Source organism: Convolutriloba macropyga, chromosome 6, assembly GCF_964194025.1.
Source record: "Convolutriloba macropyga chromosome 6, txConMacr16.3, whole genome shotgun sequence".
Lineage (NCBI taxonomy): Eukaryota > Metazoa > Xenacoelomorpha > Acoela > Convolutidae > Convolutriloba > Convolutriloba macropyga.
Window position 1 is genome coordinate 242,682 of NC_134473.1, and position 27,018 is coordinate 269,699.

General features: G+C 35.9%; 1 protein-coding gene across 2 annotated transcripts; it reads left to right on the forward strand.

Annotated features, from left to right (window-relative positions):
- Positions 1–2,858: 2,858 nt before the first annotated feature.
- LOC142340674 (uncharacterized) lies at positions 2,859–26,950 on the forward strand. Of its 2 annotated transcripts, XM_075391366.1 has the most exons (9): positions 2,859–3,214; positions 3,583–3,723; positions 8,687–8,959; positions 9,222–9,302; positions 17,428–17,572; positions 23,623–23,717; positions 24,071–24,227; positions 24,635–24,691; positions 26,216–26,950. In XM_075391366.1, the coding sequence occupies exons 1-8, from the start codon at positions 2,871–2,873 to the stop codon at positions 24,647–24,649; spliced, it is 1,251 nt and encodes a 416-aa protein (XP_075247481.1). In that variant the 5' UTR covers positions 2,859–2,870; the 3' UTR covers positions 24,650–24,691; positions 26,216–26,950. The 2 variants fall into 2 exon arrangements, with proteins under 2 accessions (XP_075247481.1, XP_075247480.1); XM_075391365.1 differs by lacking the exon at positions 24,635–24,691.
- Positions 26,951–27,018: the final 68 nt, after the last annotated feature.

The window sequence follows — 27,018 nt, forward strand, 5'->3', positions numbered from 1 at the left end:
GGGGCGTTTTTTAAATTCTATCTACTCTAAGAGGAGTGATTGCTATCTATTTATTTAATCGGTCAAGTTGTTCTGAACAGGATGTAAAGTCAATGTCGCACCTGAAAAGTTGTGACTTTCTTCTGTTGTTGAACAAAATTGGAGAGTGGAGAGAAGAGGGTGTTTTCGTTCATACCAGTTTCGAAAGAGCAAAAGAAGTAAGTGAAAAAATTGCGCTTAACAGCAAAATTTTTCTAATCGCGTGCGGCTTTTTCGAATCAGTTTTTTAATTTCTATACTTTAAGTGGTTTTTGTAGACCATATTGACTTTCCAAATTGTTTTTTGTAACCATATTAAAGTAAATGTACTTTTAGGAGCTTTTTCGCCATCTAAATCTTTAGAGTTTTATTTGCAATCTTTTCAGTGAGCTTTTTTTAGAGCTGTTTTTTTTGCGATTTCGTTGCCTCTGACGCTTTTTAAGGCGTTTTTGTACTATTTCATGTTCTAAGTGTCTGATGTGATTTTTGTGGTTGACATAAGTTTTGTGTTAATTGTAGCCTTTTAATTTGCCACTATCAATTTAAGTTTGTTTTATTGGAAGACAACAATCTAAATTTAAAACAATTCTTGCTCAATTTTTTTGCTTATTAAACTTTTTGCCCATTTTTTCTGTCTTTCATTGCATTTTTCATGTTCAATTGTTGAATTAAGGTTGGCGGTAGGGTTGTGGTTACTAAGTTAAAACAATTAGTTGTTTGATAGCACATATTTTTATTTAAAAAAATCAGTTCTTGAATTTTGAGGTTTTTTCCTCATATTGCAAGTATCTTACAAAGCATTTTGGTGTCCTCAAGATGCACCTTCTTCGAAATGTATCCTTTTTAATAGCCGCCCTCATCTCGTCAGCCGACTTTTATGGCGCTCCTATTTTTACAATTCAAAGAATTTCAATTGTGTTGGGGCGCTGTCTTTTTTTAAGATCTGTTCACACGTTTTCATGAGTTTTGAAGTCAATTTGGAGTAGTGATTTTGGTCACGCCGAAACAGGAAATGGAACAAAAAAGCAAGTGGTTTTGCGGCTTGAAATTTTTTGCTCTAAATATAAAGTAGAGAGAAAACGGTGTTTGAACAAAAATTCGCTTTCTCGCTAGTGGTTTTTTTGTTCACATGCGGCAATTTCACTTTGATTTTTACTGCTTTTTCATTTTTTGGATCGGATTTTTTTCTAAATGGTTTTCCAATCCATTCATAGTCCGTTCTAGGTCTAGTTTTCTGTTTAGTCAATGAAAATTTTTTGAATTGTACGTCAGGACTTGTCCTGCTATGTTTTTTTTTACTTCGTCGAACAAAAAAATGTTTCGTTTTACCCCATTTTGCCGCTTTCTCAACATTTTGCTTGAAATCTTTTTGACTTCTCTAGGCTAGTTTCTCTCTTATCTCATCCTGCTAAAAGTGATTTTGAACATCAGTTGCTCAGCAAAGCAATTCAAAATGAACAGAGTCAGTATAAAAAATTGAAGTCAGAAATAGAAACTGGGATAAACCCTTAAAGCCCAATTTTAGATGCCCGCTATTTGAACGTCGTTCCTATAAGTCTTAGTTACCATCTCTAATGCTTATTGGTATTGATAGTAGCCACTGTAGCTTCTCTCTAAGAAACAGAAGTAAATTCAACTACGAAATGCCATCAAAATAAATCGGACTTGAAAAATGTTTTTGTACAAAAATCTTTTTTTTTCAATATCTTCTGTTCTTTCAATCCCAATCATGCTTATTGTAATCAGCGGCGGCTATTTTCTGGCAATCTGCCTGGTATGTTTTGTTTTTTTTCGTTACATATGCCGTTTCATTTAAAGAAAATTAAGTTTTTTTGACATTATTTTATCAAAAATTGTTTTTGGAGCTGCAACTTGTCAAAAATTTCCAAGAATTTTTTTTACTTTTTTTCCTTTGTAATCTGTTTTCTCTGATTGCTTTTTTCTGAATGATTGGTAAAATCATGTGATTAGTTTTGATAGTTAAGTTAGTGATCGGCTAGGGTATAAGTTGAGTTTTACTTCAGTCGATTCCAGTCTTCCGGGCTTTTATAAGATCTGATGATTTTGGTCATGCCGATGCAGGAAGTGGAGCGAAAAAGCGAGGTTTTGCGGCGTAGAGTTTTTCACTCTATTTTTAAAGTAGAATTGGAAAACGGTATCTGAAAAAAATATTGCTTTCTCGCTTCAGGAAACAGCACTAAGTTATACAGATTCTTAATCAAAATTTAAAATCTCAGCCGTTAATGGAAAGAATAAGTTTTTTTGGTCTGTCTTTTTTACTTTATTTTCGAGACTGAAGATATACGAAGCTATTGCGGCTATTTTCTGGCATCTTCCCGCTATGTTAATTAATTGCTATCAATCGAGGCTCTCATTAATTATCATAGCGATCTCGCAATTATTATAGTTCATGTGGTCTCTTTCAAGGCCATTTCTTTGCTTGACCAATTTTTCGTCTGACTCATTTGACTTTTGGTCCTCAAAAAACGGGATAAAAAGGTAACGCTCGGAGGCCAATTGCTTCTCTTAGCGCCGTACGCCTTACCATTCTCTAAGAATTCGATTAACCAAAACTGTTTCGAGGAGACAATTACATGGTGTGAAGGGGGTTATGAATCTCAAAAGTTTGACCCCCTCAGTCACCCCATCCCACTGAAATCCTCACTCATCCCCTGGTCAACGAACTCCCCACCCCCAAACAGACCTTCACCCCCCCCCCCCCCCCTGACACTCCGTCACACCCCCAATGCTAGAGCAATGTTAGTCGGTTATGTTTGTTTTCCTATAATTTGGCTGTAATGATGATGACCTTAATTATGTATGCTGGATGACAAATTTTTTTGATCAAAACAATGAGCTACAAATTTATTCCAGATACATTGAATTGTTTAGAAAGCGAAACAGGTGCCTCCCTTGCATCCACTACAGATGCCAGTGGTGCCCCAAATGTTGATTTGGCTCTAAGTACCTCCCCCACCTCTTTTGTGCCCTCGGTTGACCCAGTGAAATTGGCGGCGAAATCAGCTGGAACAGGTTTGGGTGCTGGAAGGCGCAAAGCTGGCGGGGGTAAGCTGGGTGCTCAGAAGATCAAAGTTGCCAACTTCTCAGAATTGGAGAGCAAAGCATCTGAGCAAGAGAAGTACTCATCTGGTGTCAGTAAAGATCCACTCACGGTGGAAGAGGAAAAACGTCAATTGTAAGTTAATATTGATAAAGTTGTATCTCCCAAGATTTAAACGTTTGTTTGTCAATATCTTAGGATTATGAATGCTCCTAAAACTGGCCGAATTAGTCTCTTTTTGAGCAAACCTTGTCATGATTCGTGCCTTGTTCTTAGCTTTTACGCGCAATTGACCTGAAAATGGCCAAACAATTACTTAGAGCGAACGTATTAGGTAGAACGTTTGAAGCAACCAGGTCTGAAACGTCATAAATTTAGCTAGTTTGTACGTCCAAGCAATTATGTTTTGACAATGGGTATTACAAGAATTAGAAAAGGCAGCTTTCTATATAAAAATGCGAAAGCACAGTTGAAACATGTGTTCTTGAAAGAGTTGTGCTAAGGGACGATATATGTAAAAACGCAGAACGAGTCAGTTTGCAGAGGGAGAAAGTGAGACAGACAGATCCACAGAAGGCAGACCAGATGGAGAGACTGGGACTGATGGGGGGAGGGAGCAACAGAGCCAGTAACAACAGGCAACAGTTAGTGAACACGTCATTAATAAATTGATACACTGATAACTTTTTAGTTTCGCTTCTCAGAAGAACTATACAATTTCTAGGTACTAGAAGTGAAAGAAAACTAATATCAGCGTATCTCTTTGACCTATTAGCATTGTCAGAAGAGATGGTTGCCTATCTGTGCTTTCGTGCAACTAGTTTTCTAATTATAGCTGCGAAGCTGTAAGCTGAGCGTAGCTACATTGCGGTGCTCTTGGTTTTTTACAATTCAAAGAATTTGAATTGTATTGGGGCGCTGTCTTTTTTTTTAAGACTCGAAGAGGAGTATTGGTTTTCTTAAGGTTTTTTTTACCGGAAGTACTATTCGTTCAGACGCTGTTTTAACCTAAAACCGAAAGTGAGTAAAATTGTCGTGTGAAGTAATTTTTTCTGAGCGAGAGAAGATTTTTGCTCATGCGCTGCGTTTAGTGAATGACTTTTTGACTTTGAAAAGTAGTTTTTGACTGAATGGCACATATAGATAACCGTTTTTAGCCATTTTTTTGTCTAAGTGGCCCAGTTTTTTTGCTTTTAATTTGGTTTTTTGTAGAAATAATATTTATTCGATGCTATATTGAAATGTAAGCCTCGGCAATTGATACCAAAGTGTTTTGCAGAGCCTGAAAAAGCGTTTAAAGTTCAAATTGGCACATATTTCTTGATTTTTTTAGTTGATTTTTGGCTTTTTTTCTATTGATTTCCATCTTTTGTGGATCTTTAAGCCGTGTTTTGGTCAAACATCATTTAATATGGCAACTCCCCTTTGATAATTCATATACTCAACGCCTCTTTCTACCTCGATGTAATTTTGTTTTATAAAATTGTACATATGCTAATGCGATTTTGGTAGCATTTTTTCCAATTTTTGTCAGTTTTTCGTTTTATTTTGGTTTTAATTACTAGAAATAGTCTTTTTGTGCAACACGAGGGACTTTAATTTTGTTTCAATAAAAATTCAATTATTTTTTAGCGTTATGTTTTTGAAAAACAGTTAAAATTGTTTAATTGTTTTCATAAATGCAGTCTTGACTATTTTTTGACCGTTTTTTTCGACCGTTTTTTTGCAAAATGTTTTGTATGTTTGATTTCTGCTTTTTCTTTTTTTGTTCTGTTGAGGAGCATGGATTTTTGTCTCGGATGATTCGTTGTCTTTTCGATGTCTCGAATGCTGAACAGTGAAATGTATTCGCGTTTTTTTTGATTTTTTAATTTGATTTTTTTTTTCAAAAATCAAGAATGTCTTTTTGTAACGGTGTTCCTTACAATGTGTCCTTATTCCTCACATTCTAGTTTTTATCGTTCTAGCTTTGTCCTTGCACTTACCTTTACATTCGTAATATTGATTTTTTCAGTTATAAAATTGAATGATTTCGGTTTTTTATTCGAATTTCGTCATTTTTTGGTTTGCAATTGGGTTCATTCAATATGAGGCAGAACTGAGAGTTTGCTAGAAAGCTTTTTCTGATATTTCTACCTATCAGTTTTTATTGCAATTTTTGCGGACTTGGTATTGTTTTAAACGACTTTTTGCCTTTGAATATTATTCTGTTGCGTATGTCTTTTCTATGATTAATTTTGTTTTTGATCTAGTATGAAATCATGTTGTCGAGCATATATACAACAAGGAAGAAGTAGGTGTTGTTTTTGTCTTAATTGCAGTGATTAGAAATCTTTGTAGTGGTTTTCTGATTCTTAAATTTGAGTTTTCTTTTTGTGAAAAATTTAACTTCGTTGCTAAGATCATTATCTGCCGTTTGCTTTCGCGATCTGTTTGAGATTGAAATCATGAAATATTTGAGTGCAATTGATAGCCCTGTCAGTTTTTCAGCCTGTCAGTATTTTTACCATCCTATTTTTTGGACTTTTTAAACGTTCCTAAATGTTTTCAATAAAAATTTTGCTGCATTTTATTTCTCTTGGTGACAGTGGTTAAAATTTCAACTCTTAGATCGGACCTGGGGAGTTTATGAGTTAATGGTTTAATGCAAAATGTTATGGCTTCAGCTGCAATTACGGTTCTTTTTTAAAATTTTGACGCTTCGAGTCGCTTCCGGAATTCTTGCTATGTTTTTAAGATCTGTTCACACATTTTCATGATTTTTAAAGTCAAATTGGAGTGGTGATTTTGGTCACGCCGAAACAGGAAATGGAGCGAAAAAGCGAGTGGTTTTACGGCGTGAATTGTTTTCGCTCTAATTTTAAAGTAGAGTGAGAAAACGGTGTTTGAACGAAAATTCGGTTTCTCGGTAGTGGTTTTTTGTTCACATGCGGCAATTTCACTCTGATTTTAACTGTTTTTTTTTTCAAATTTTTGGATCGGATTTTTTTCTAAATAGTTTTCCTAATCCATTCACAGCTCATTCTGGGCCTAGGTTTTTGTTAGAATCAAAATTACATATCTCACTAGTGGTTTTTTGTTCTCCCTAGCAGCATTTTGACATTGATTTTCTGTTTTTTTTTTGTTTTTATCTGATTTTTTTAAGAAATGGTTTTCCCAATTCTTTCATTGTCTGTTCTAGGTCTAGTTGTTTGTTAAGTCAATGAAAATTCATTGACTTGTACGTCAGGACTTGTCCTGCTATCTTTTTTTAAAGATCTGTTCACACATTTTCATGATTTTTGGAGTCAAATTGGAGTAGTGATTTTGGTCACGCCGAAACACGAAATAGAGCGAAAAAGCGAGTGATTTTGCGGCGTGAATTTTTTTCGCTCTTATTTTAAAGTAGAGTGAGAAAACGGTGTTTGAACAAAAATTCGGTTTCTCGGTAGTGGTTTTTTGTTCACATGCGGCAGTTTCACTCTGATTTTTACTGTTTTTTCGATTTTTTGGATCGGTTTTTTTCTAAATGGTTTTCCCAATCCATTCACAGCTCATTCTACCTCTAATTTCTTTGTTTGAATTAAATTTTAATTTCTCGCTAGTGGTTCTTTGTTCACGTGCGGCATTTTGACATTGATTTTCTGTTTTTTTCTCATTTTTTTACCTGATTTTTTTAAAATGGTTTTTTCAATTCACTCATAGTCCATTCTAGGTCTAGTTTTTCTGTTCAGTCGATGAAAATTCTTTGAATTGTACTTCAGGACTTGTCCTGCTATGTTTTTTTGTTTCGTCGTCTGACGCTCTTTTTTCGTTTTACATTTGTTCACACAGCAAAGCTGAAAAAGTCAAATTTTCTGAATGACTTCTTCCTCCCACTAACGGCATTTGCGCGCGTGACGTCATTTCTCACTCGCTTAAGCGAAAGTTTTCAGGTTATTTGCGTGATTAGATTTTGATCATACGTGACTTACCTCACTCAATCAAATGACTTTTGCACTTTAAAACTCAGGTTTAGTTTGAATTTGTTTAAGGTCAAAGGAACTCATTTGTGCAGTAAAGGTCCCTAATAAGAGGCTTCTGTGGAATGAATTTTAACAAGCTTTATTGATTTATCGCTGAATGTTTTTTTAACCTAGTTTTTTTAGCGGTGTCCATTTTTTTCAATTTGAGATCTGTATCTGTTTCTATCTCTATTATATGGCACGCAGGTCTATTCTTTCGCAGCTATTCCGGCAGTCTGCCGGCTATGCTTCTTTGTATAGATGGAGCAATTCTGCGAGGCAGGTTGTTTCAGAATCCAAAATGTTTTATATCGTCTCACCGAATGAAAGGCGAGTTTAATGAATAGAGTAAATCTTAAGTAATTGGAGACACGAAGAACATAAGTGTTACATAAGAAGTGTGAACATGAGATGATACGCTAGGGCTACATGATGCGGAAGATATATTTGATCGTCTTTTTGTTTTAGAAAAACGTAAAGCAAGAGCATTTCAAAAGTGAGAAAAAGTTTAAGAAAAGATTTCACGTTTGATGTTTGTTGGCAGCATTCAAGCCTGTGATGCCGAACATTGAGGTAGCAGTTCTAAAAATTAAACTGAGAGCTTGCCGCTGTATTCAAGCGGTTTCGGAAAAGGGCGATATGAGCACCAAGACACAAAAGAATACGGAAGCTTTGTTTTTGCTCTCAAACGAAGTTTGTAGCATTTATATTAGTCCTGTCGGTCTTTTTATGCTATTTTTCGCTTGACTGATTTGTCGTCTGACCCATTTGACTTTTCGTCTTCAAAAACGGTATCAACAGGTAGCGCCCAGCGGGTATTAAGTGCTCTTAAAGCGTTTCAGCTCACTAGTCTCCAAGTATGCGATGCACAGAAACTGTTTTGGAGACTTATACTTATGGTGTGAAGGGCGGTTCTTAGAGGTTGACTACACTTCAACCCCCCCCCCCAATCCTCACCCCTGAACAGCGTCCAGGCCGTAGGGGCCCCGCGCAGCCAATAACTGCCCTCCCACTGTTGCAACGGCTCGCCGGTCGTTTGTGATCAATTCGACCGACGTTAGTCAGTTGTTTCATTTTTTTAAGAAATTCTTTCTGTTTTTCAGTTTTGTAAGCAATTATGAGATTTTTTCAGCATGGTTACTCAATTTTAAAAAAAATCAATATTAAAAAAATTTGTATTTGATATTGGTTATTTTTATTTGCATTTGCAAAAGAGATGGGATTACAAACGAGGTAGTAGCAAAGCGGATATAGCTGAATGGTTCAGATGTCACCCCTCTGTTTTGCACCCATAAAAACTTCTAAGCTACACCCATCTATAATAAATTGCCTCACCTGTTGTTCGAGAGCAATTCATCCGGCCTTAGACGGTATATGTTTAATCTAATGATCTTTTAATCGGAGGATATTTCTCAATTAACCCGAAAGACAAAAAAGACTGAGTTGTTTTGAAGTCTTTTTGATCTTCACTCAAGCAATTACTCGCTTTCAAACGCTCCTATGTACTCTTATTCATAACATTGATTTAATGATTTCATATGAAAAAAAAATATCATACGTCTGAAGATTGTGCAAAATGAGTTCGCTCACATGTAGTTGATTGTAATGTCTTTTTTGTTCTCAGGTCGGCAGCTTCTACAGCAAAAAGCCATTCTGCCCTGAGTGACATGGTTGTGATTGATCAGGCGAGAGCCACAAATAACAACAGTAACGGCAATTACCACAACTCCTTTTCCTCATTCAACTCATGGAACTCAGGAGGTGGTGGTGGGCGAGGGTTCGGAGATGACAGTCGTGGTGGCAGTCGCTTCGACAACATGGATGACGATGATATCTTTGGATCGTCGCGGAAAAGAGATCAAGACCAATTCTTTGACGCCATATCGGATGAGCCATTGTGAGTAGTCGAATTATCAACGGTTTCTATGAAAAAAATTATTCAAGTTTGGCTTTGATAAATTTGTGTGGCCTTATAAGGGTGGAATTATCCATTGTGATTTTCCATATATCATTATAGAGGTGTGCAATTATATACTTGCCTTCTATATGAAGGTGTACAAATATCCATAACAGATACTCATATTCTACTGGCGAGTGAAACTGATTTTTGATTAAGTTGAGAGACCAGTAATGTATTATCTCTTTAACATTCGTTGCAGGAAACCAGTGGATAGCAGATCGAATAGTAACTATGGTGGAGGTGGTGGCAGTCAATGGTCAACGTCATCCAATAGAAATGGGTAAAGAAAGACCACTTTACGTACAATTTTTTAAATCAATTTTGGAATTTCTTCTGTCTAACAATTCGGTCTCATTGTCGTCAATTCCGAGAAAATTTTAATAGAGGTGAAGCAATAGCAAAGCTGTTTTTGTTGGTCTCGTCATGAATTTTTACGACTCGAAGATGAGTATTGGGCGAGCGCCTTCCTTTGATCGATGGAGTATCTTTAATTGCTCTCGAACTAAGTTTGAAGCAATTATTGTAGTAAACGTGTTGGTCTTTTTATGACTCGAAGAGGAGTATTGGTTTTCTGCAGGTTTTATTTCTTTTTTCATATTTCTGATTTAGGTAGGGTTAGATAAGAGTTTTTTGCACGACTATTCGAGTCGTTTCCGATATTTTACTGGCCATCTTTTTTTAGCAGAAGTCTGTTCATGGCTTGAACTTTTGACTGTTGTTAGACTTCTGTTTTAGAACGTTGAGTTCTGTTTTCGAACATGGCTTTAACAGAAGCTTAGTTTGTAATTTTTAGTAATTAAGAACTGATATTAATATAAAGGTCATTTGCGGCACCACCCTACCCCCCCCCCCCCCCCCCGCGCGCCTACCACCCCCCCCCCCCCCCCCCCCCTCACATGCCTACTACCCTTTTACCTACCCCCACACTTACCCCATTTCTTAACTAAAAATTTGTTGTTTCTCGCTATATGTTGCTTTTTTCCTTTGATTTTTTCTGAAATAGGTCGGTTTATTGCACGACTCTTAGAGTCAAATTATTTCTAGGCAGTGAAATAAAGTCAAGGTATTTGTTGGCTACTGTTATAGGGCTTCTGTTTGAACTTTGTTAGAAAGCATATTCTAGTTCTGACAACTCTTTTACGGTTTTTTTATTAATTTGTTTTTGTACTCGGCGCTAGATTTTATGAGACGCCTGAGAAACTGTTCGATCTGAATTTTCTTGCTGTAACGAATTTTTCTTTCAATGATTGTGTTCTTTAAAAAAAATGCAACCACAGAGGTGCGTTGAGAAGTTCGCAGTAACTAAACGTCCCTACAGCGGAAAAATAAACTAAATTCTTCTTACGAATTTTTTGTCCTGTAGATTAATACGAAATCGATAGATGGCCAAAACTTAATTTAAAAAATAATATGGTTTTTTTAAATAGCCGCCGTCAGCCTCTCAAACGGCTATTATTTAGGCGCTCTCCTTTTTTACAATTCATAGAATTTGAATTGTATTGAGGCGCTGTCTTTAAAGATCTGTTCACACATTATCATGATTTTTGAAGTCAAATTGGAGTGGTGAGTTTGGTCACGCTGAAACAGGAAGTAGAGCGCAAAAGCGAGTGGTTTTGCGTCGTGCATTTTTTTCATTCTAATTTTAAAGTAGAGTGAGAAAACGGTGTTTGAACAATAATTCGCTTTCGCTAGTGGTTTTTGTTCAGATGCGGCAATATCACTTTGATTTTTACTGTTTTTTTCGATATTTTGGATTGAACTTTTTTCTAAATGGTTTTTCCAATCCATTCATAGTTCATTCTAGCCCTATTTTTTGTTTGAACCAAATCTCTTTCTCGCTAGTGGTTTTTAGTTCACATGCGGCATTTTTACATTGATTTTCAGTTTTTAATAGCCGCGCTCATCTTCTCAGCCGGCTATTATAGCGCTCCTATTTTTTTTTACTTCGTCGAATAAAAAAATGTTTCGCTTTACCTCATTTTGCCGCCTTTTCAACATTTTGCGTGAAATCTTTTTGACTTCTCTAGGCTAGTTTCTCTCTTCTCCCATTCTGCTAAAAGTGATTTTGAACATCAGTTGCTCAGCAAAGCAATTCAAAATGAACAGAGTTAGTACAAAAATGGATGTCAGAAATAGCAACGGGATAAACCCATAAAGCCCAATTTTAGATGCCCGCTATTTGAACGTTGTTCCTATAAGTCTTAGTTACCATCTCTTATGCTTATTGGTATTGATCTTAGCCCCTGTAGCCTCTCTAAGAAACACAAATATGTTCAACTACGAAATGCCGTCAAAATAAATCGGACTTAAAAAATGTTTTTAAACAAAAATCTTTTTTTTCAATATCTTCTGTTATTTCAATCCCAATCATGCTTATTGGAATCAACGGCGGCTATTTTCCGGCAATCTGCCGGGTATGTTTTTTAATCTTTTTTATTTTTTTAAATCTTATCTGATTTTTTTGAAACGGTTTTCCAATTCATTCATAGGTTGTTCTAGGTCTAGTTTTTGTTTAGTCATTGAAAATTCTTTGAATTGTACGTCAGGACTTGTCCTGCTATTTTTTAAATTCGCTTTACCTTTTGATCAGGTTTTTCGTTTTACATAAGTCACGATTTTCACTTTGACTTTTGACTTATTCACTATCTGTTTCAACTGAATGGATTTCAATTTCTTTCAAGCATTGAATTACGCAATATAGTGAATACGGTCCAAAGAGACGGGATAAACCGATAACGCCCAGTCCTTAAGTCATTGAGAATTAGGTTATCAAAGTTCATTGGAGTGTTTGCTAGCTGATATCGGTATTAAGTTTATTAGCTTTCAGTATAGTGAATATTAGCTTTCGAGTTAAGTATAGTTTTATAATTTAAATGAAAATGCGCGCCAATTTATAAGACTTTTGACACTGAAAAAAAACAGAGAAAAATTTAGTCAATTTGTCTCTACTTCTTTTTTTATTTCTGATTCAATCCCGATGTGCATCAAGCGCGTCAATGGCGGCTGTTTTCCGACAATCTGCCGGCTATGTTTAGAAGTTATTCGACTATGGTTAGAAGTTATTTAGAAGTTACTGCGGGCTATGCATAAGTTATATTTGAAATCTATTAAAGAAGTATTGGGTTAATTTATTTGATTTTGTATTCTGAATGCAGTAATTATAATGCTTCTCTGGTAATTTTTCATTTGATGACATCAGTTAAATGTTCTCTACTTTGAGTTGTTTCCTGAATTCTTCAGCTGTTTTTTAGTCGCTGTAGCTGCTACCTCGTTTTTCGTTACAACGAATTGGTCCCGCCCCGAGACGTCAAAGTCAGAATATTTTGGCAACATCTTTTCTCTACTGAATTTGTGTGCGTAAAGTAATTTTTTACTCACTTGTTATGAGTTTTTGAGTTCATCGTGTGATAATTTTTTTTATTATACGTGACTTACTCATTAAAATGTCTTCTTCTTACACATATTAAACCCAGAATTGAGAATGTAAACTGAAGTTTAAATTGAATAGATGTCTTAAAACTAAATAATACAAGGCTATATTGCTTGAAAGACAGTATTTTTCAAATTTTATTTAAATAGGAACCTAACGAGATGAATTGCTTTTTCTGTTCGGAAGGTTTTTAACTAGTTGTCCGACAATCTGTCGTCTATGTTTTATTAAACCAAACGTGCCTTTCCAACAGTTGCATGTTGATTGTCATGTTGAAATCATTGGTTTAGCTCGCGTTCTTTTTTGTTTCAATTATGTTATAAATTATGGTTTTAGTTATTCTCATATATTAACGGCTTTTTCAAAAAATTATGTCAGCTTCCGAACTATATAAGCAAATTTATCTCAGCTCACGGAGTTTCAGCGCCTTAATTTTTTTTCAATCAATTGAATTCTTTTCTGGTTGCTAAGAAAAGTGTTGCTCAATACGTCTCCTCTAATACGTTCGACGGAGTCGAAGTATAGCAATAGTCTATTTGGTAACATGGATGAGATGTTGTTTTTCAGCATCAAAATTTTGTGCGATTTCACTCATTTTTTAAACTCATACAGTATTTTCTGGACTGTAGAATTTTCAAGATCTATAGAATTTTTAATAGCCGCTGTCAGCCTCTCAACGGCTATTATTTAGCCGCTCAACGGTGAGCATTAGGTTATCGACGTTCATTAGAGTGGTTGATAGCTGACAGCATTAAGATTAATAGCATTCAATTTAGAAGCTGAATTAAGGATAGTTTTATACTCTAACTGAAACTGCACGCTAAATTATAACACTTTTTGACACTGAAAAAAAAACAAAAAAGTTTCGGTCGTTTTCTATTTCTTTTCTTTTTTTGTTTCAATTCCGATGTGCATCCTGTGGTGCTAATTGACTCTGAGAATTTTTTACTGATGAAAATGATGTAAAACGCAAATTTTAACCTAACAAGAATTAGATTTATTAATAGCCGCCCTCAACATCTCAGCCGGCTATTATAGCGCTCCTATTTTTTTTACTTCGTCGAATAAAAAAATGTTTCGCTTTACTTCTTTTTGCCGCTTTTTCAACATTTTACGTGATATCTTTTTGACTTCTCTAGGCTAGTTTCTCTCTTCTCTCATTCTGCTAAGTGATTTTGAACATCAGCTGCTCCACAAACCAATTCAAAATGAACAGATTCATTTTAGATGCCCGCTATTTGAACGTCGTTCCTATAAGTCTTAGTTACCATCTCTAATGCTTATTGGTATTGATAGTAGCCCCTGCAGCCTCTCTCTAAGAATTAGAAGTACGTTATGTTCAACTAAGAAATGCCATCAAAATAAATCGGACTTAAAAAATGTTTTTGTACAAAAATCTTTTCTTTCAATATCTTCTATTCTTTCAATCCAAATCATGCTTATTGGAATCAACGACGGCTATTTTCCGGCAATCTGCCGGGTATGTTTTTTTTAAATATAATATCAAAAATAGCAAAGACCCATAATATCAATAACTATGCCGTTTCCGATGGAATTTGCTTTTTAAGCTTTTAGTGAGCGAAGGAAAGCAATGGGAATAATTTTATGAATCGAGGAAATACAGATTGCGTAATTGCGCAAAAATGATTTTCAGTCAAAAATTGAAGTGTTTCAATACCTCAAAACTATGGAGATGAGAAAAAGGGTTTTTTGAATCAGAAAAAAAATAAGCTCGAAATAAGAAACAAGAGAACTAAAGCTGATATTTTTGATTAAAAGCGATATGAAATACTTCACTTATTGCTTCTTATATGATTTCAAAATTTTCTTTTTGCCTTAATGTTTTTGTTCACCCATTTTGACCTGTCTATTGTTATTTTCCACGTTAGCTGCTCATACGGCTATTGTTGCGCTTCGTTTTGTCACCATCCATAACCTGGATTTTTCTGGAATTTGTCTCTTTGTAAGTTAAGTTTCACACCTTATTTTGATGACCAGTTGAATTATGCTGTGCTATTAATGGGCGAAGACCGAAGGCATTATGCTCTATTGGCCTTAAAAGTGTTCTTCAGAGCACATTGATCTAAGACGTCAACAGAGCAGTGGGTAAGAGTCAGGCAGTGGCTAAGAGGCTGTTTTTTTCTTGCGGGGCGTACTGATTCACATCATTCAATAATCCAATTACAATTTAGCACTCGGTATTAAAAGCATTGCTTTCTTATATTTAAGCTGATAATTTAATATATTCGGTTGTGATAGTTTCATATAAAGGCCCACAGGCTGCTGAAGTATAGCCATAACCCACAAGGGACGGCACTAGCTAAATTTTTGCTAAATGCTCTGCTAGTTTTAACATTAGGATAGTATTGTGTATATTTTGGGTATTTTGTCACGTTGGTTGTACTTATTTTCTAGATTTAATATCAATTGATAATCCTGTTGTCCGCCTATTAAGAACCCGGATTAAAGTTAAACATCAATTGAAATCAAAATTGCATATGGTCATAATTGAAATTTTTGATAAATTTAAAATTTGGTCAATAATTTTTTCGCCTTCATGTCTACCATTGTTTCGATTTCAATTGAGACCATGAGACTCGATCGTGGCTGCTGTTGAAATCTGCTGCTATTTCTGTATCTTGTTGTTATAACCTTGCAGTTAATAGTTGAGGCTGGTTTATAATCGGCTTTTGGTTTTATTAAACGAAACGTGCCTTTCCAACAGTTGCATGTTGATTGTCATGTTGAAATCATTGGTTTAGCTCGCGTTCTTTTTTGTTTCAATTATAATATAAATTATGGTTTTAGTTATTCTCATATATTAAAGGCTTTTTCAAAAAATTATGTCAGCTTCCGATTTATATAAGCAAATTTATCTCAGCTCACGCATATGCATTAATGAGTTTCAGCGCCTTAATTTTCTTTCAATCAATTGAATTCTTTTCTGGTTGCTAAGAAAAGTGTTGCTCAATACGTCTCCTCTAATACGTTCAACGGAGTCGAAGTATAGCAATAGTCTATTTGGTAACATGGATGAGATGTTGTTTTTCAGCATCAAAATTTTGTGCGATTTCACTCATTTTTTAAACTCATACAGTCATTTTCTGGACTGTAGAATTTTCAAGATCTATAGAATTTTAATAGCCGCTGTCAGCCTCTCAACGGCTATTATTTAGCCGCTCAACGGCGAGCATTAGGTTATCGACGTTCATTAGAGTGGTTGATAGCTGACATTAGCATTAAGATTAATAGCATTCAATTTAGAAGCTGAATTAAGGATAGTTTTATACTCTAACTGAAACTGCACGCTAAATTATAACACTTTTTGACACTGAAAAAAAAAACAAAAAAGTTTCGGTCGTTTTCTATCTCTTTTCTTTTTTTGTTTCAATTCCGATGTGCATCCTGTGGTGCTCATTGACTCTGAGAATTTTTTACTGATGAAAATGATGTAAAACGCAAATTTTAACCTAACAAGAATTAGATTTATTAATAGCCGCCCTCATCATCTCAGCCGGCTATTATAGCGCTCCTATTTTTTTTACTTCGTCGAATAAAAAAATGTTTCGCTTTACTTCATTTTGCCGCTTTTTCAACATTTTACGTGATATCTTTTTGACTTCTCTAGGCTAGTTTCTCTCTTCTCTCATTCTGCTAAGTGATTTTGAACATCAGCTGCTCCACAAACCAATTCAAAATGAACAGATTCATTTTAGATGCCCGCTATTTGAACGTCGTTCCTATAAGTCTTAGTTACCATCTCTAATGCTTATTGGTATTGATAGTAGCCCCTGCAGCCTCTCTCTAAGAATTAGAAGTACGTTATGTTCAACTAAGAAATGCCATCAAAATAAATCGGACTGAAAAAATGTTTTTGTACAAATTTTCTTTTTGCCTTAATATTTTTGTTCACCCATTTTGACCTGTCTATTGTTATTGTCCACGTTAGCTGCTCATACGGCTATTGTTGCGCTTCGTTTTGTCACCATCCAGAACCTGGATTTTTCTGGAATTTGTCTCTTTGTAAGTTAAGTTTCACACCTTATTTTGATGACCAGTTGAATTATGCTGTGCTATTAATGGGCGAAGACCGAAGGCATTAACCTCTATTGGCCTTAAAAGTGTTCTTCAGAGCACATTGATCTAAGACGTGAACAGAGCAGTGGGTAAGAATCAGGCAGTGGCTAAGAGGCAGTTTTTTTCTTGCCGGGCGTACTGATTCACATCATTCAATAATCCAATTACAATTTAGCACTCGGTATTAAAAGCATTGCTTTCTTATATTTAAGCTGATAATTTAATATATTCGGTTGTGATAGTTTCATATAAAGGCCCATAGTCTGCTGAAGTATAGCCATAACCCGCAAGGCACGGCACTAGCTAAATTTTATGCTAAATGCTCTGCTAGTTTTAACATTAGGATAGTATTGTGTATATTTTGGGTATTTTGTCACGTTGGTTGTACTTATTTTCTAGATTTAATATCAATTGATAATCCTGTTGTCCGCCTATTAAGAACCCGGATTAAAGTTAAACATCAATTGAAATCAAAATTGCATATGGTTCTAATTGAAATTTTTGATAAATTTAAAATTTGGTCAATAATTTTTTCGCCTTCATGTCTACCATTGTTTCGATTTCAATTGAGACCATGAGACTCGATCGTGGCTGCTGTTGAAATCTGTGGCTATTTCTGTATCTTGTTGTTATAACCTTGCAGTTAATAGTTGAGGCTGGTTTATAATCGGCTTTTGGTAAAAACTGCTAAAATGCACTAGTGGGTCTGCAACTTTGACCATCTATGTTGGTCAAGTACTTATGGTCCATACACTTTCTATCATGATTAGTCTTTTCGAAACGTCTATAAATATTTAGACTTTGATGTTAGTCTTGATGTTTCATCGCAAAGTGAAAGAATATTAAAGAAAAACATTGAGTTACGTATGATAAACATGCAGTGATACTTTGTGTGTAGTTATGGAGGGGGAAGTGTGAGTAATGGAAGTGGTGCGATCAGCAGCAGTAGTAACAACAGTGGCAGCAGCAGTCAGTTCAGCAACAAATTCTCAAATGCCAAGTCCATATCATCCAATCAGTACTTTGGCAGGGAGCCAGCTGACGTGAGTACAGTTGTATCGTTGAACCTCATACCTTGATGAGTTTTTGATATAGCTGCGAACAGTTAACCAACCGTAGCTCTAATCCAATATTACTGGTTTTTGTTTGTATTACGCTCATTTTGTTATTTCTTTACGCCAGAAACCTCAAAGCTATTTTGTTTACTTATGTTTGCCACTCGTTCACTGATTCTATGTACGTCATTTTTTAACTCGCACCCATAAAGAAAAATTTATCTAAGCACCTGAACTAAGTTGCTGATTTCGAAATTGAATCACCTGATTAGGTGCTCTCAAACGAAGCTTAGAGGTTATTTGGGTACGGTTGGTCTTTTTGTTTGCGATTTCTGGCTTGGTCAGTTTTTGGTCTGAACATGTAACTTTTGGCCTTCAAATAGGCTCTTACTGAAACGAACGGTTCACTGAAGCTTTTTGATTTGAAGGAAAATTTTGAGAGGTGTGGTCTCCGCCACTTTCCCCTAAGCTTAAGATAGCTGCTGTCATCCTACCATTCATGGGCCATTTCAGCGCAATTTGTCTGATGTTAGTCTGTTATAATAATAGCTGCGATAGCGAGCTTTGACAGGCCTTCTCTTGGGTTTTTACAATCTGAAGGATTTGGATTGTATTGGGGCGCCGACTTTTTTGCACTCGAAGCAGCATTATGGTTTTTTTACTCGAAAAGGAGTGCTGGATAAGTGTTTGATTGTAGTGAATTTTGAAGCAGGGAATGCGCGAAAAAATTTGGAGTGGTTTGTGTGTTGGGGAAAATTGAAGAGTGGAGTGAAAAAGAAGAGGGTTTTTAATTGCTCTTGAACGAAGTTTACAGCAATTATTTTAGATGTGTTAGTCTTTTTTTATGCAAATTTTTCGCTTGACCATTTTGCGCTTTTCTTCTAAAACATTCTTTGACTTCTCACGTCACTTTTTTCACGCTTTCGTTTTTCATTTTTGAGTGATCTCTATTGCTCTTACTCTTGTTGCTAATTTAAAATTGGTTGCAGCATAGCAAAAGTAAGGGACAAATAGCACAGTCGGTAGTGCAAATGGTTATGAAGAGAGAGGTCAATGGTTCGAATCCCGGTGGGGTCAAATGTTTTTCCACCCGCCTGTCGTTCGAGAGCAGTTCTTCCGACATTAGTCAGTTTAAGTTTTATTCAAAAAGCTGTCAACTTACCTTTCATGGCTCATTTTAGGGAATTTTGTCTGATTTTAGTCTGCAATAGCCAGCTATTACAGGCCTTCTCTTCGAATTTTTACAATCCGGAGGATTTGGATTGTTTTGATGCGCTGACTTTTTTGCACTCGAGGCTTTATTGTTTTTTACTTCACAAAGAGTATTGTGTAAGTGATTGATTGTAGTGATTTTTCATGCAGGGAATGCGCTAAAAATTGGAGTGGTTTGTGTTGGAGAAATTTGAAGAGTGGAGTGAAAAGGCAGTGGTTTTTTATTCAAAAAGCTGTTCTCGTTTATGCGAGAAATTGGGATGTGAAAGTTTTCTGTGTTATTTTTTCACGTGTGGCTTTTTCCAGCAGTTTTCGATAGCCGCCATCAGCCTCTCTACGGCCTTAATTTAGGCGCTCTCCTTTCAAAATTCGCTATACCTTTTGATCGCGTTTTTTGTTTTTATTGAACCACGATTTTCACCGTTGAGTTCTGACTTAATTCACTCAATGTTTCAACTGAATGGATATTAATTTTTTTCATGCATTTAATTACGCAATGTAGTGAGTATGGTCAATGCCAAAAGAGCAAAATCAAAAGAGACGGGATAGATCTGTGAAACCCGGTCATTAAGTCAGTGCATTAGATTATCAAAGTTCATTAGTGTTTACTAGCTGACATTTGTATTAAGCTGATTAGATATCAGTTTGGAAGCTGAATTAAGTATAATTTTAGAATAAAAAAACTGGGCGCCAAATTAAAAGTTTTGACACTAAAAAAACAAGAAAATTGTCATTTTCGGTCAATTTGTCTCTTTTGTTTTTCTTTCTGTTTCAATCCCGATGTGCATCAAATGCGTCAACGAAGGCTATTTTCCGGCAATCTGTCGAATATGTTTGCATAATGGAATTCGTTGACTCTTTGATTGATGTTGCTTTAAAGATGTTAATTTTCAGGGCAATATTTCATTGTTTTTTGGTAGCTCTCGACTGAGAAGCAATTTTTGTAAACGTGTCTGTCTATTTTGTGCAAATTCTTTGCTTTACCGTACTGCGCTTTTCTGCTGGAGTAATCTCTGACTTCTCAAGTGATTCTTTCACGCTTTCGTTCTTCATTTTTGAGTGATCTCTATCAGATCTCTATCTGAAGATTTGTTAAAATAAAATTGATTGCAGCGCAGCTAAAACAAGGGCCTGATAGCAGAGTGCGCAGTTCGTCTAGGTGGGGGAGCGGGAGGTCAGTTGTTCGATTCTCGGTTTGATAAACTGTTTTTGCACCCATAAAGAAAATTTTATCTAGGCTGCAGCCCCTGAATTAAATTTCCTTTCCTGTCGTCCGAGAGCAATTGCTCCGACAGTAGTCATTTTATGTTTCCAATTCGTTTCACTCCGAAGTAAAGTTTGTTGTTCAAACAAAAGCCGATTTTTAGAGAGACGATGAAAGGGCCCTGATAGCCGAGTGGTTAATACCTCCGTTGAGGTGACGTAATCGGACTCAGGAGGTCGGGGTTCGAATCCTACCTTCGGATGATGTTTTTGCACCTATAAAGAAAAATTAATGTAGGCTATAGCGCCTGAATTAAATTGCGCCGTCTGTCATTCGAGAGCAATGTTTTGTATTGTAATTCCGGACTTGTCATGCTATGTTTTTTTTTTTCGTTATCAAGATTTTCCTTAAATGACGAGATCTGGTCAATTGATTGTATGTCGCGGCCACTTGAAGGATATTTGAGGGCAGATTATCGAAAAAACACAAAATTTACACAATTTATTATATATCTAATAATAAAATCTCAGCAATTAGTAAAAAAAAACTCATTTTTCTACGGTCGTTTTCCATTGTCTTTTTCAGGCTGCAGGTCTGAAAAGCTATTTCTGCTATTTTCCTACAATCTACCAGCTATGTTTAGTTGAATATTTAAAATTAATATTAAGGTCTATTGAGAACGGATACCTTTCTAATAAAGGCGGCTGCTTACAAGGTTTTTCCTGTTAATGAGTCCTCTTTGCATGAGCAACTTCGTGTACTTATGTTTGTATTTGTTGCCATCTATGTTATCGACACAATCTCTTTTGCTGCTATTCCGGTAATCTGTGGGCTATGTTTTTGATTTAGCTAAGTCTTTCATTTGTTTTAGCCCGCAGAATATAGTTATGCAATTATATTTGAAGTAGATTTGTTAAGAATGCGAAAAGTTGGCTCCCTTTCATTGACAAATCGAGCAATTTGTTCATTGAAACAAAGTGAAATCTATATATGGTATGTTGGCAACTGATCTATTATTGGTTCACTATTCAAGTTTCTCATTAGAGTGTGCGAAAATTTAACTTCATGGGATGAAAGCGCCTTCACATAAACCAAAGGAATTCAAGAAAACCAAAAAGGACGTTTTGACAATTCTTGGCTTTCGAACGGTGGTTGACGGAAGAATTTATTGTAGTCTTGTATGTAATTTTTATGCAAAATTTTTTCTTGTTCGTTGAATCTTGGAGCGACTTTAATCATGCTTGTTTCTTGATTTTTGCGTGCACTAAATTTTTCTCTTATCTATGGAAGCTCTTATCTATGCTGTAGTTGCCTTAGTTTTTTTTACAAATTTGGTGGGCTCAATAAGTGGTTTTTTTCATCATACCAGTAAAAGGAGCAAAAGACAATTAATATAGAGGTGTAGTGTAGGTTTGTTAATACCATTTATAGAGTACATTAGAGTAAGTTGTTTTCTAGGCGATTCGAGGTACAAGTTTTACTCATTTCTATGCTGCTCCTTCACTGGTCTTTTTTTGGCTTTTATCTGTGTTCGATCATTTATTTGGTTGCTCTTGAACGAAGTGTGAACAATTATTGTAAGGTGGCTTTTTGTGCTAAATTTTCGCTTAGCCCTTTTATTTTGTTGATGATTTTGACGCCGTTCACTTTTTGCGTGATTCAAATTTCTGTCTTATTCACAGTTTTTACCAGCTGAATTCAATTGGCTGCAGTTCGCTACCAAAAATCAAATAACAAGTTTTGCGGAAATTGATGTCATTTTTTCACTTTAAATCTTAGTGGTATATAAGTGCTAATGACTTCATTTGACGTAACTTTTAGCCAGTTTTTTAGTCCTCATTCCTCCAGGCTACCCCCTTTCTGCAGCAGGCTGCAATAGATTACAGCTCTCATTAGTCGTTCGAGAACAAGTCTTCCGACGTTAGTCGGTTTTGTTCTGCAATAGTAAGTTTTAGCTGAGGAATTGCCCGATTTGACCTTAATTGCTTACTCACCCTCAATGACTGTTAACACAGCTATTTGAGTAATTTGCTTAATTCCAAACATAAAGGCCGTCAATAAAAAAGGCTTCGTGAATTGTACGAAGTAATCAGTCTTGCAATCGACTCTAGGATGCTGTTTTTCAGCTTTTCCGCTAGCTAGCTGTTTTTCAGCTATGATTTGTTAGTTGAAGTTAGCGATTTTGTGGTCGAATGAAGTTACAAGAAAATATAAATGTATCTTTTTTACGCTAAATTTTTACTTGACCGTTTTTTACTAGAACTTTCTTTCGATTTCACTTCTCGAGTGATTTTTTTCGCTTGACTTCTTGATCTTTGCGTGACTTTAATTGCTCTTATTCAGAAATTAAGTCTGTTGCTAATACGAAGCGACTTTAAGAGATCTAGCCCAAAGCCCTGTTTGTCGAGTGGTTAATTCTACAATCTGATGCTCCGGTGTTCTAGACTTCAAACTCCTCCTTGGGCGGAACTTTTCGCACCAATAAAGAAAAATTTATCTAGGCTACATCTATCTCCCTCTGAATTAAATTTCCTCGCCTTTCGAGAGCATATTGTCCAATTTTATGTTTTTAGCATCAAATTTATAGTTTATTTGCCTCAATAGACCTTTCTCTCTCTAAATGATTTTTAACATCATTCAATAAAGGACACCTGTTAAGAAGGAAGTCACTGTTGTGGAAGGCAATTTATTCTCGTGTCAAATGTGGATATTAGTTTTTTTGGTTAGCTCAATTCTTAATCTGTTGCTGTTGTCTATATTTGTCAGCATGCAATTATTTAGCAGCTTTTGTGGCAATATGCCCGCTGTGTTTATTATAGCTGCGAAGCTGTAAGCTGAGCGTAGCTATATTGCGGTGCTCTTGGTTTTTTTTGGTTCGTCGTCTGACGCTCTTTTTTCGTTTTACATTTGTTCACACAGCAAAGCTGAAAAAGTCAAATTTTCTGAATGACTTCTTCCTCTCACTAACGGCATTTGCGCGCGTGACGTCATTTCTAACTCACTTTAGCAAAAGTTTTAAGGTTATTTGCGTGATTAAATTTGATCATACGTGACTTACCTCACTCAATAAAATGACTTTTGCACTTTAAAAACTTAAGTTTAATTTGAATTTGTTTAAGGTCAAAGGAACTCATATGTGCAGTAAAGGTCCTTAGTAAGAGGCTTCTGCGCAATGAGTTTCAACAAGCTTTATTAATTTATCGCTGAATGTTATGTTACCTAGTTTTTTGAGCGGCGTCGATTTTTTTTTTCAATTTAGTTCGGTATCTGTTTCTATCTCTATTATATGGCACGCAGGTCTATTCTTTCGCAGCTATTCCTGCAATCTGCCGGCTATGTTTGTTTTGTAGAACTGTGCACATGAGATGATTTAGCTCTATCAAGATGAAACGGTTCAACAGTTTTTTCCGTATGGTGACATTTTTGTCGAAGGGAAGTGCGTTAAGTTCAAATTAAATGGTACTCATTCCTGGGATTGAAAATATTACGGTTGTCAGAAGTTGATTCCGAGGCACTGCAAATCTACTGATAATTTGAGATTTTTTGAACTCCTTGTGCGACTTGCAAACGTTCCATTTGCCTGTTGCCAGTTTTAAATTAAGCGTTCTTGTTGCTTTTGTAGGACTTCGGCTCGATTGATCACTCAAAGTACACAGGTGCCTCTAGCATCAGTAGTCGTGACTTGTTCGGAGGAGGCAACGAGGGACCCACAAACAGGTCAGTGGAAAAAAAATTCAAATTTGATTCAGAGTTGATGTTCAGCTTATAATTCAGCTGCATGCACATAAAAGATACTAAATTGGAGACAAATTAACTCTCGCTTCATATTGTTAAAAATCCATATATAAATAAAAATGAAGGAATATAATGATCACCCATAGTTGTTATTTTGCCACCCTTAGAACCTTTCAATGCCATATAATAGTTCTGATGGTGAGCTCAAGCTCTTATTAAGCCAGAAAAAGAGATGTTTGTGCACAAAGACGGGTCAGTTTGTGCTTCATGGAAACATTTGTTCAGGGAATTAAACCATCATTCATTAATGATGCATCTGATCTCGTTTGTGACAGATATTCGTACTCTGGTGGGGGTGGCGGTGGTGGCTATGGAGGGGGAAGCTACAGTGGCCCAGATGTGGAACAGATGAAGGACGACCTCAAACATGGCATCTCATCTCTCGCTGGCAAACTATCCAGAGCCACAGCCAGTGTCATGGATTCCATACAGGTACCAGCAGCACTAACTCACATATCTAGTCTCCCCAAAATTTTTGAAACTTCGATCAATGTCTTTTGCTCACAAAAAATGTCTCATTCTCTTCTGGTAGAATAATGGACATCTATAATTGTAATTTTTATACCTTATAATAGTAATTCCACCTCTTATTATGCCAAAGCACTTTGTTCCCAATGTGAGGGGGGACTGTTTCAAAATATGAATGGCAGTGCTGTCGTCCAGTTTTGCCCCATCCCGTTAGCTGAACCCATGTGAGGATGGATTCGAAGCGTTTGCGGATTGTTGACAAAGCACTGAATGCAAGTTATAAAACTAATAAAAGTTTTAAAACTTTTTGCTACTGGGATTTCTTGTACTTCAGCAACTCTAAATGATATTTGGGTCCCTCTTGTTTTTAGTGGGAGTGGGAATGAAGTTTGAATCTATTGGGAATTCCTTGTAACCAGTTCCTTGTAGTAAGTTTTGTGTCATACAAATGATGTCATACTGTCAAAATATGGCCAAATATTTCTGATAATAAACTGATAGCCATGAAATCAAAATTCACAATCTAATTGACATTCACCATCAAAATTATCAGACTATGATCTTTTGAAAGAGCTACATAGAATGAAAAAAATTAACCGACACTCAATTCAATATCTGTGCTAAGCTATACAATAAACTGAAATTATTTAAAATCATACCCGATGAACTAAAGGATGCGTCCTTAAAGGAAGTATCAGCATCAGAAAGTATCAGCCTTTTAGCTTGCACTCAAAAATTTCTTTCATCATAAATAATTGGGAGCCAGTGAATCTGATTAATTGCTCTCGAGAAGCAATTATTGTAAACGTGTCTTTTTATGCAAAATTTTTGCTTGACCGTTTTGGAGTGACTTTTACGCCCGTTTTTTTCGCGTGATCTAAAATTCTCTCTGAATCACAATTTCAAGCAGCTGAATTCAATCGGCGGCAATTTAATACTAAAAGTCAGATGAAAAGTGCGCCGAAATAGGTGTCATTTTTTACTTTAAATCTTAATAGTGGTATATGTTAACCTCTGTGGTTATTTGAAGCCCACTATTAAACTTCTTAGTCCCATTTAGGCTCCCCTCCCCCCCCCCCCCCATTGAAGCAGGCTGAAATTGATTAGAGCTCCCACTAGTCGTTCGAGAGCAATTCTTCCGACGTTAGTCGGTTATTTTTTTTAATAGCCGCGAAGCGATAGCGGCTATTATTGGGGACATGAGAAAACTTGAGTTTTTGATTTCGAATATCAATTTTGAAATAGCTCTTTAAGGGCTTTTTCCTTATAGAACGTATGTGTCAAAAAATTGACAGTCCAAATCTAATCCAAAAAGTCTAGTGGTCTATTAAAGGACCGGTGATTAATCTGTCTATCTTATTTCTTTAGGTGTTTCAATTCATGGAAGGCCACGAGCGTCTATCGCGGCTATTTTCCGGCTATGTTTTTATAATGAAGGCAAATAATTTATTGGCCTAAATTGTTGCTGTGTGATAAAAAATAGGATATTTCACGAAAGGAGTTCCATTTCATTATATGAACCATACACAACATTTTGATCTGCTTATTTTCATTTGAGTTCATGATTTTGTTGACTTGCCACTGCTCTAGAATGCGTCAAAATGTTCACTTTCTAACTCAAAAAGCTTACTTTATGTTTTCAAAAATGTCACCACAAATTTTGGCAAATACTCATTGTATGGTTTTGTCGATAGCTCTCATAAGGGTAAGAAATATTATCTTGCATATAATGCTTCTGGTCTAACTGGCTTTAACACTATTGTTTGAAACTCCTCAAAGCAATAAATCACTAGAGCTCTAATTAGGTGATTATAATCTAGGCTAAAATAGATTTAAACGGAAACCAGGGATATTTTTTGCTTTCACATGGGCGGCTGGAAGCTCTGCGAACCCCTTTTCAATAAATAGAAAAGGGAATTATTTGACTGTTAGCTGCATGTTTCTGCTTTCAGGACCGATATACTTGACGTGGATTGACATGGAAACGACTAAATGAACAAATGTACAATTTATGATGAGAGTTAATAGCAACTAACAGATTATCTTGAGGTTTGGTGGGAGGCACTTTCTGCTTCGTGGAAACAACGATTTCAGGGGAGACGAAAAAGCTTTTGGACACCACCATTGTGACTATCAGTGTGTGTGGCAATTTATAAATTGAGCTCAGTCAAACTCTGTATTGATAACTGTAATCCAAGTATCTATTATGGTAATATATATCACATCTTTAACTGTTATGAATCCCTCTTACTGTCTCCCCATCTCGGATTTAAATTGTTCAGAAATTTGCGGAATTATTATGCGAGAATCATGATATCGGTTCAAATTCAGGTCGTCTTCTGAGTAAAGTTAAATCTGAAGTGGGTAAAAACTGATACAGAATGACTTCTATATTTAATGGTACATTTCATGGTGCGGTATCTTCCACGGGCAATTCTATAGAGCTATTGATTAAAGGCGACTTAGAATGTAAAGGGGTCTGTCTAATTATTGCCGTGCCGAGGGAAGCCATTAAGTTCCATTTGTATTCGGTGAAGGTACATTTGTGTTCAGTGCCTAAAGGTGGTGTGGAAATGGTTGCTCCTATTTTGATTATTATAAATGCTTCAGTTAGAAGGGAGAGCACTCAATTGTAAATTTTATTAATAAAAGTTTGTATAAAGTTTAATTTATTCCGTGTCCGTGGATCTGTTTTAAGTACTAGAGCTAAAAGACTATTTGTGGCATTGTACAAGAACGCTTGACGGTTTACCTG

What these genes read in the sequence shown, in the direction of transcription:
- LOC142340674 (XM_075391366.1), top strand. Translation starts at nt 2,871, where the DNA reads ATGAGCTACAAATTTATTCCAGATACATTGAATTGTTTAGAAAGCGAA. An exon ending in ACGTCATCCAATAGAAATGG is followed by an intron (nt 9,303 to 17,427) that starts GTAAAGAAAGAC and finishes CTTTGTGTGTAG; the next exon opens with TTATGGAGGGGGAAGTGTGA. An exon ending in TTGGCAGGGAGCCAGCTGAC is followed by an intron (nt 17,573 to 23,622) that starts GTGAGTACAGTT and finishes TTGCTTTTGTAG; the next exon opens with GACTTCGGCTCGATTGATCA.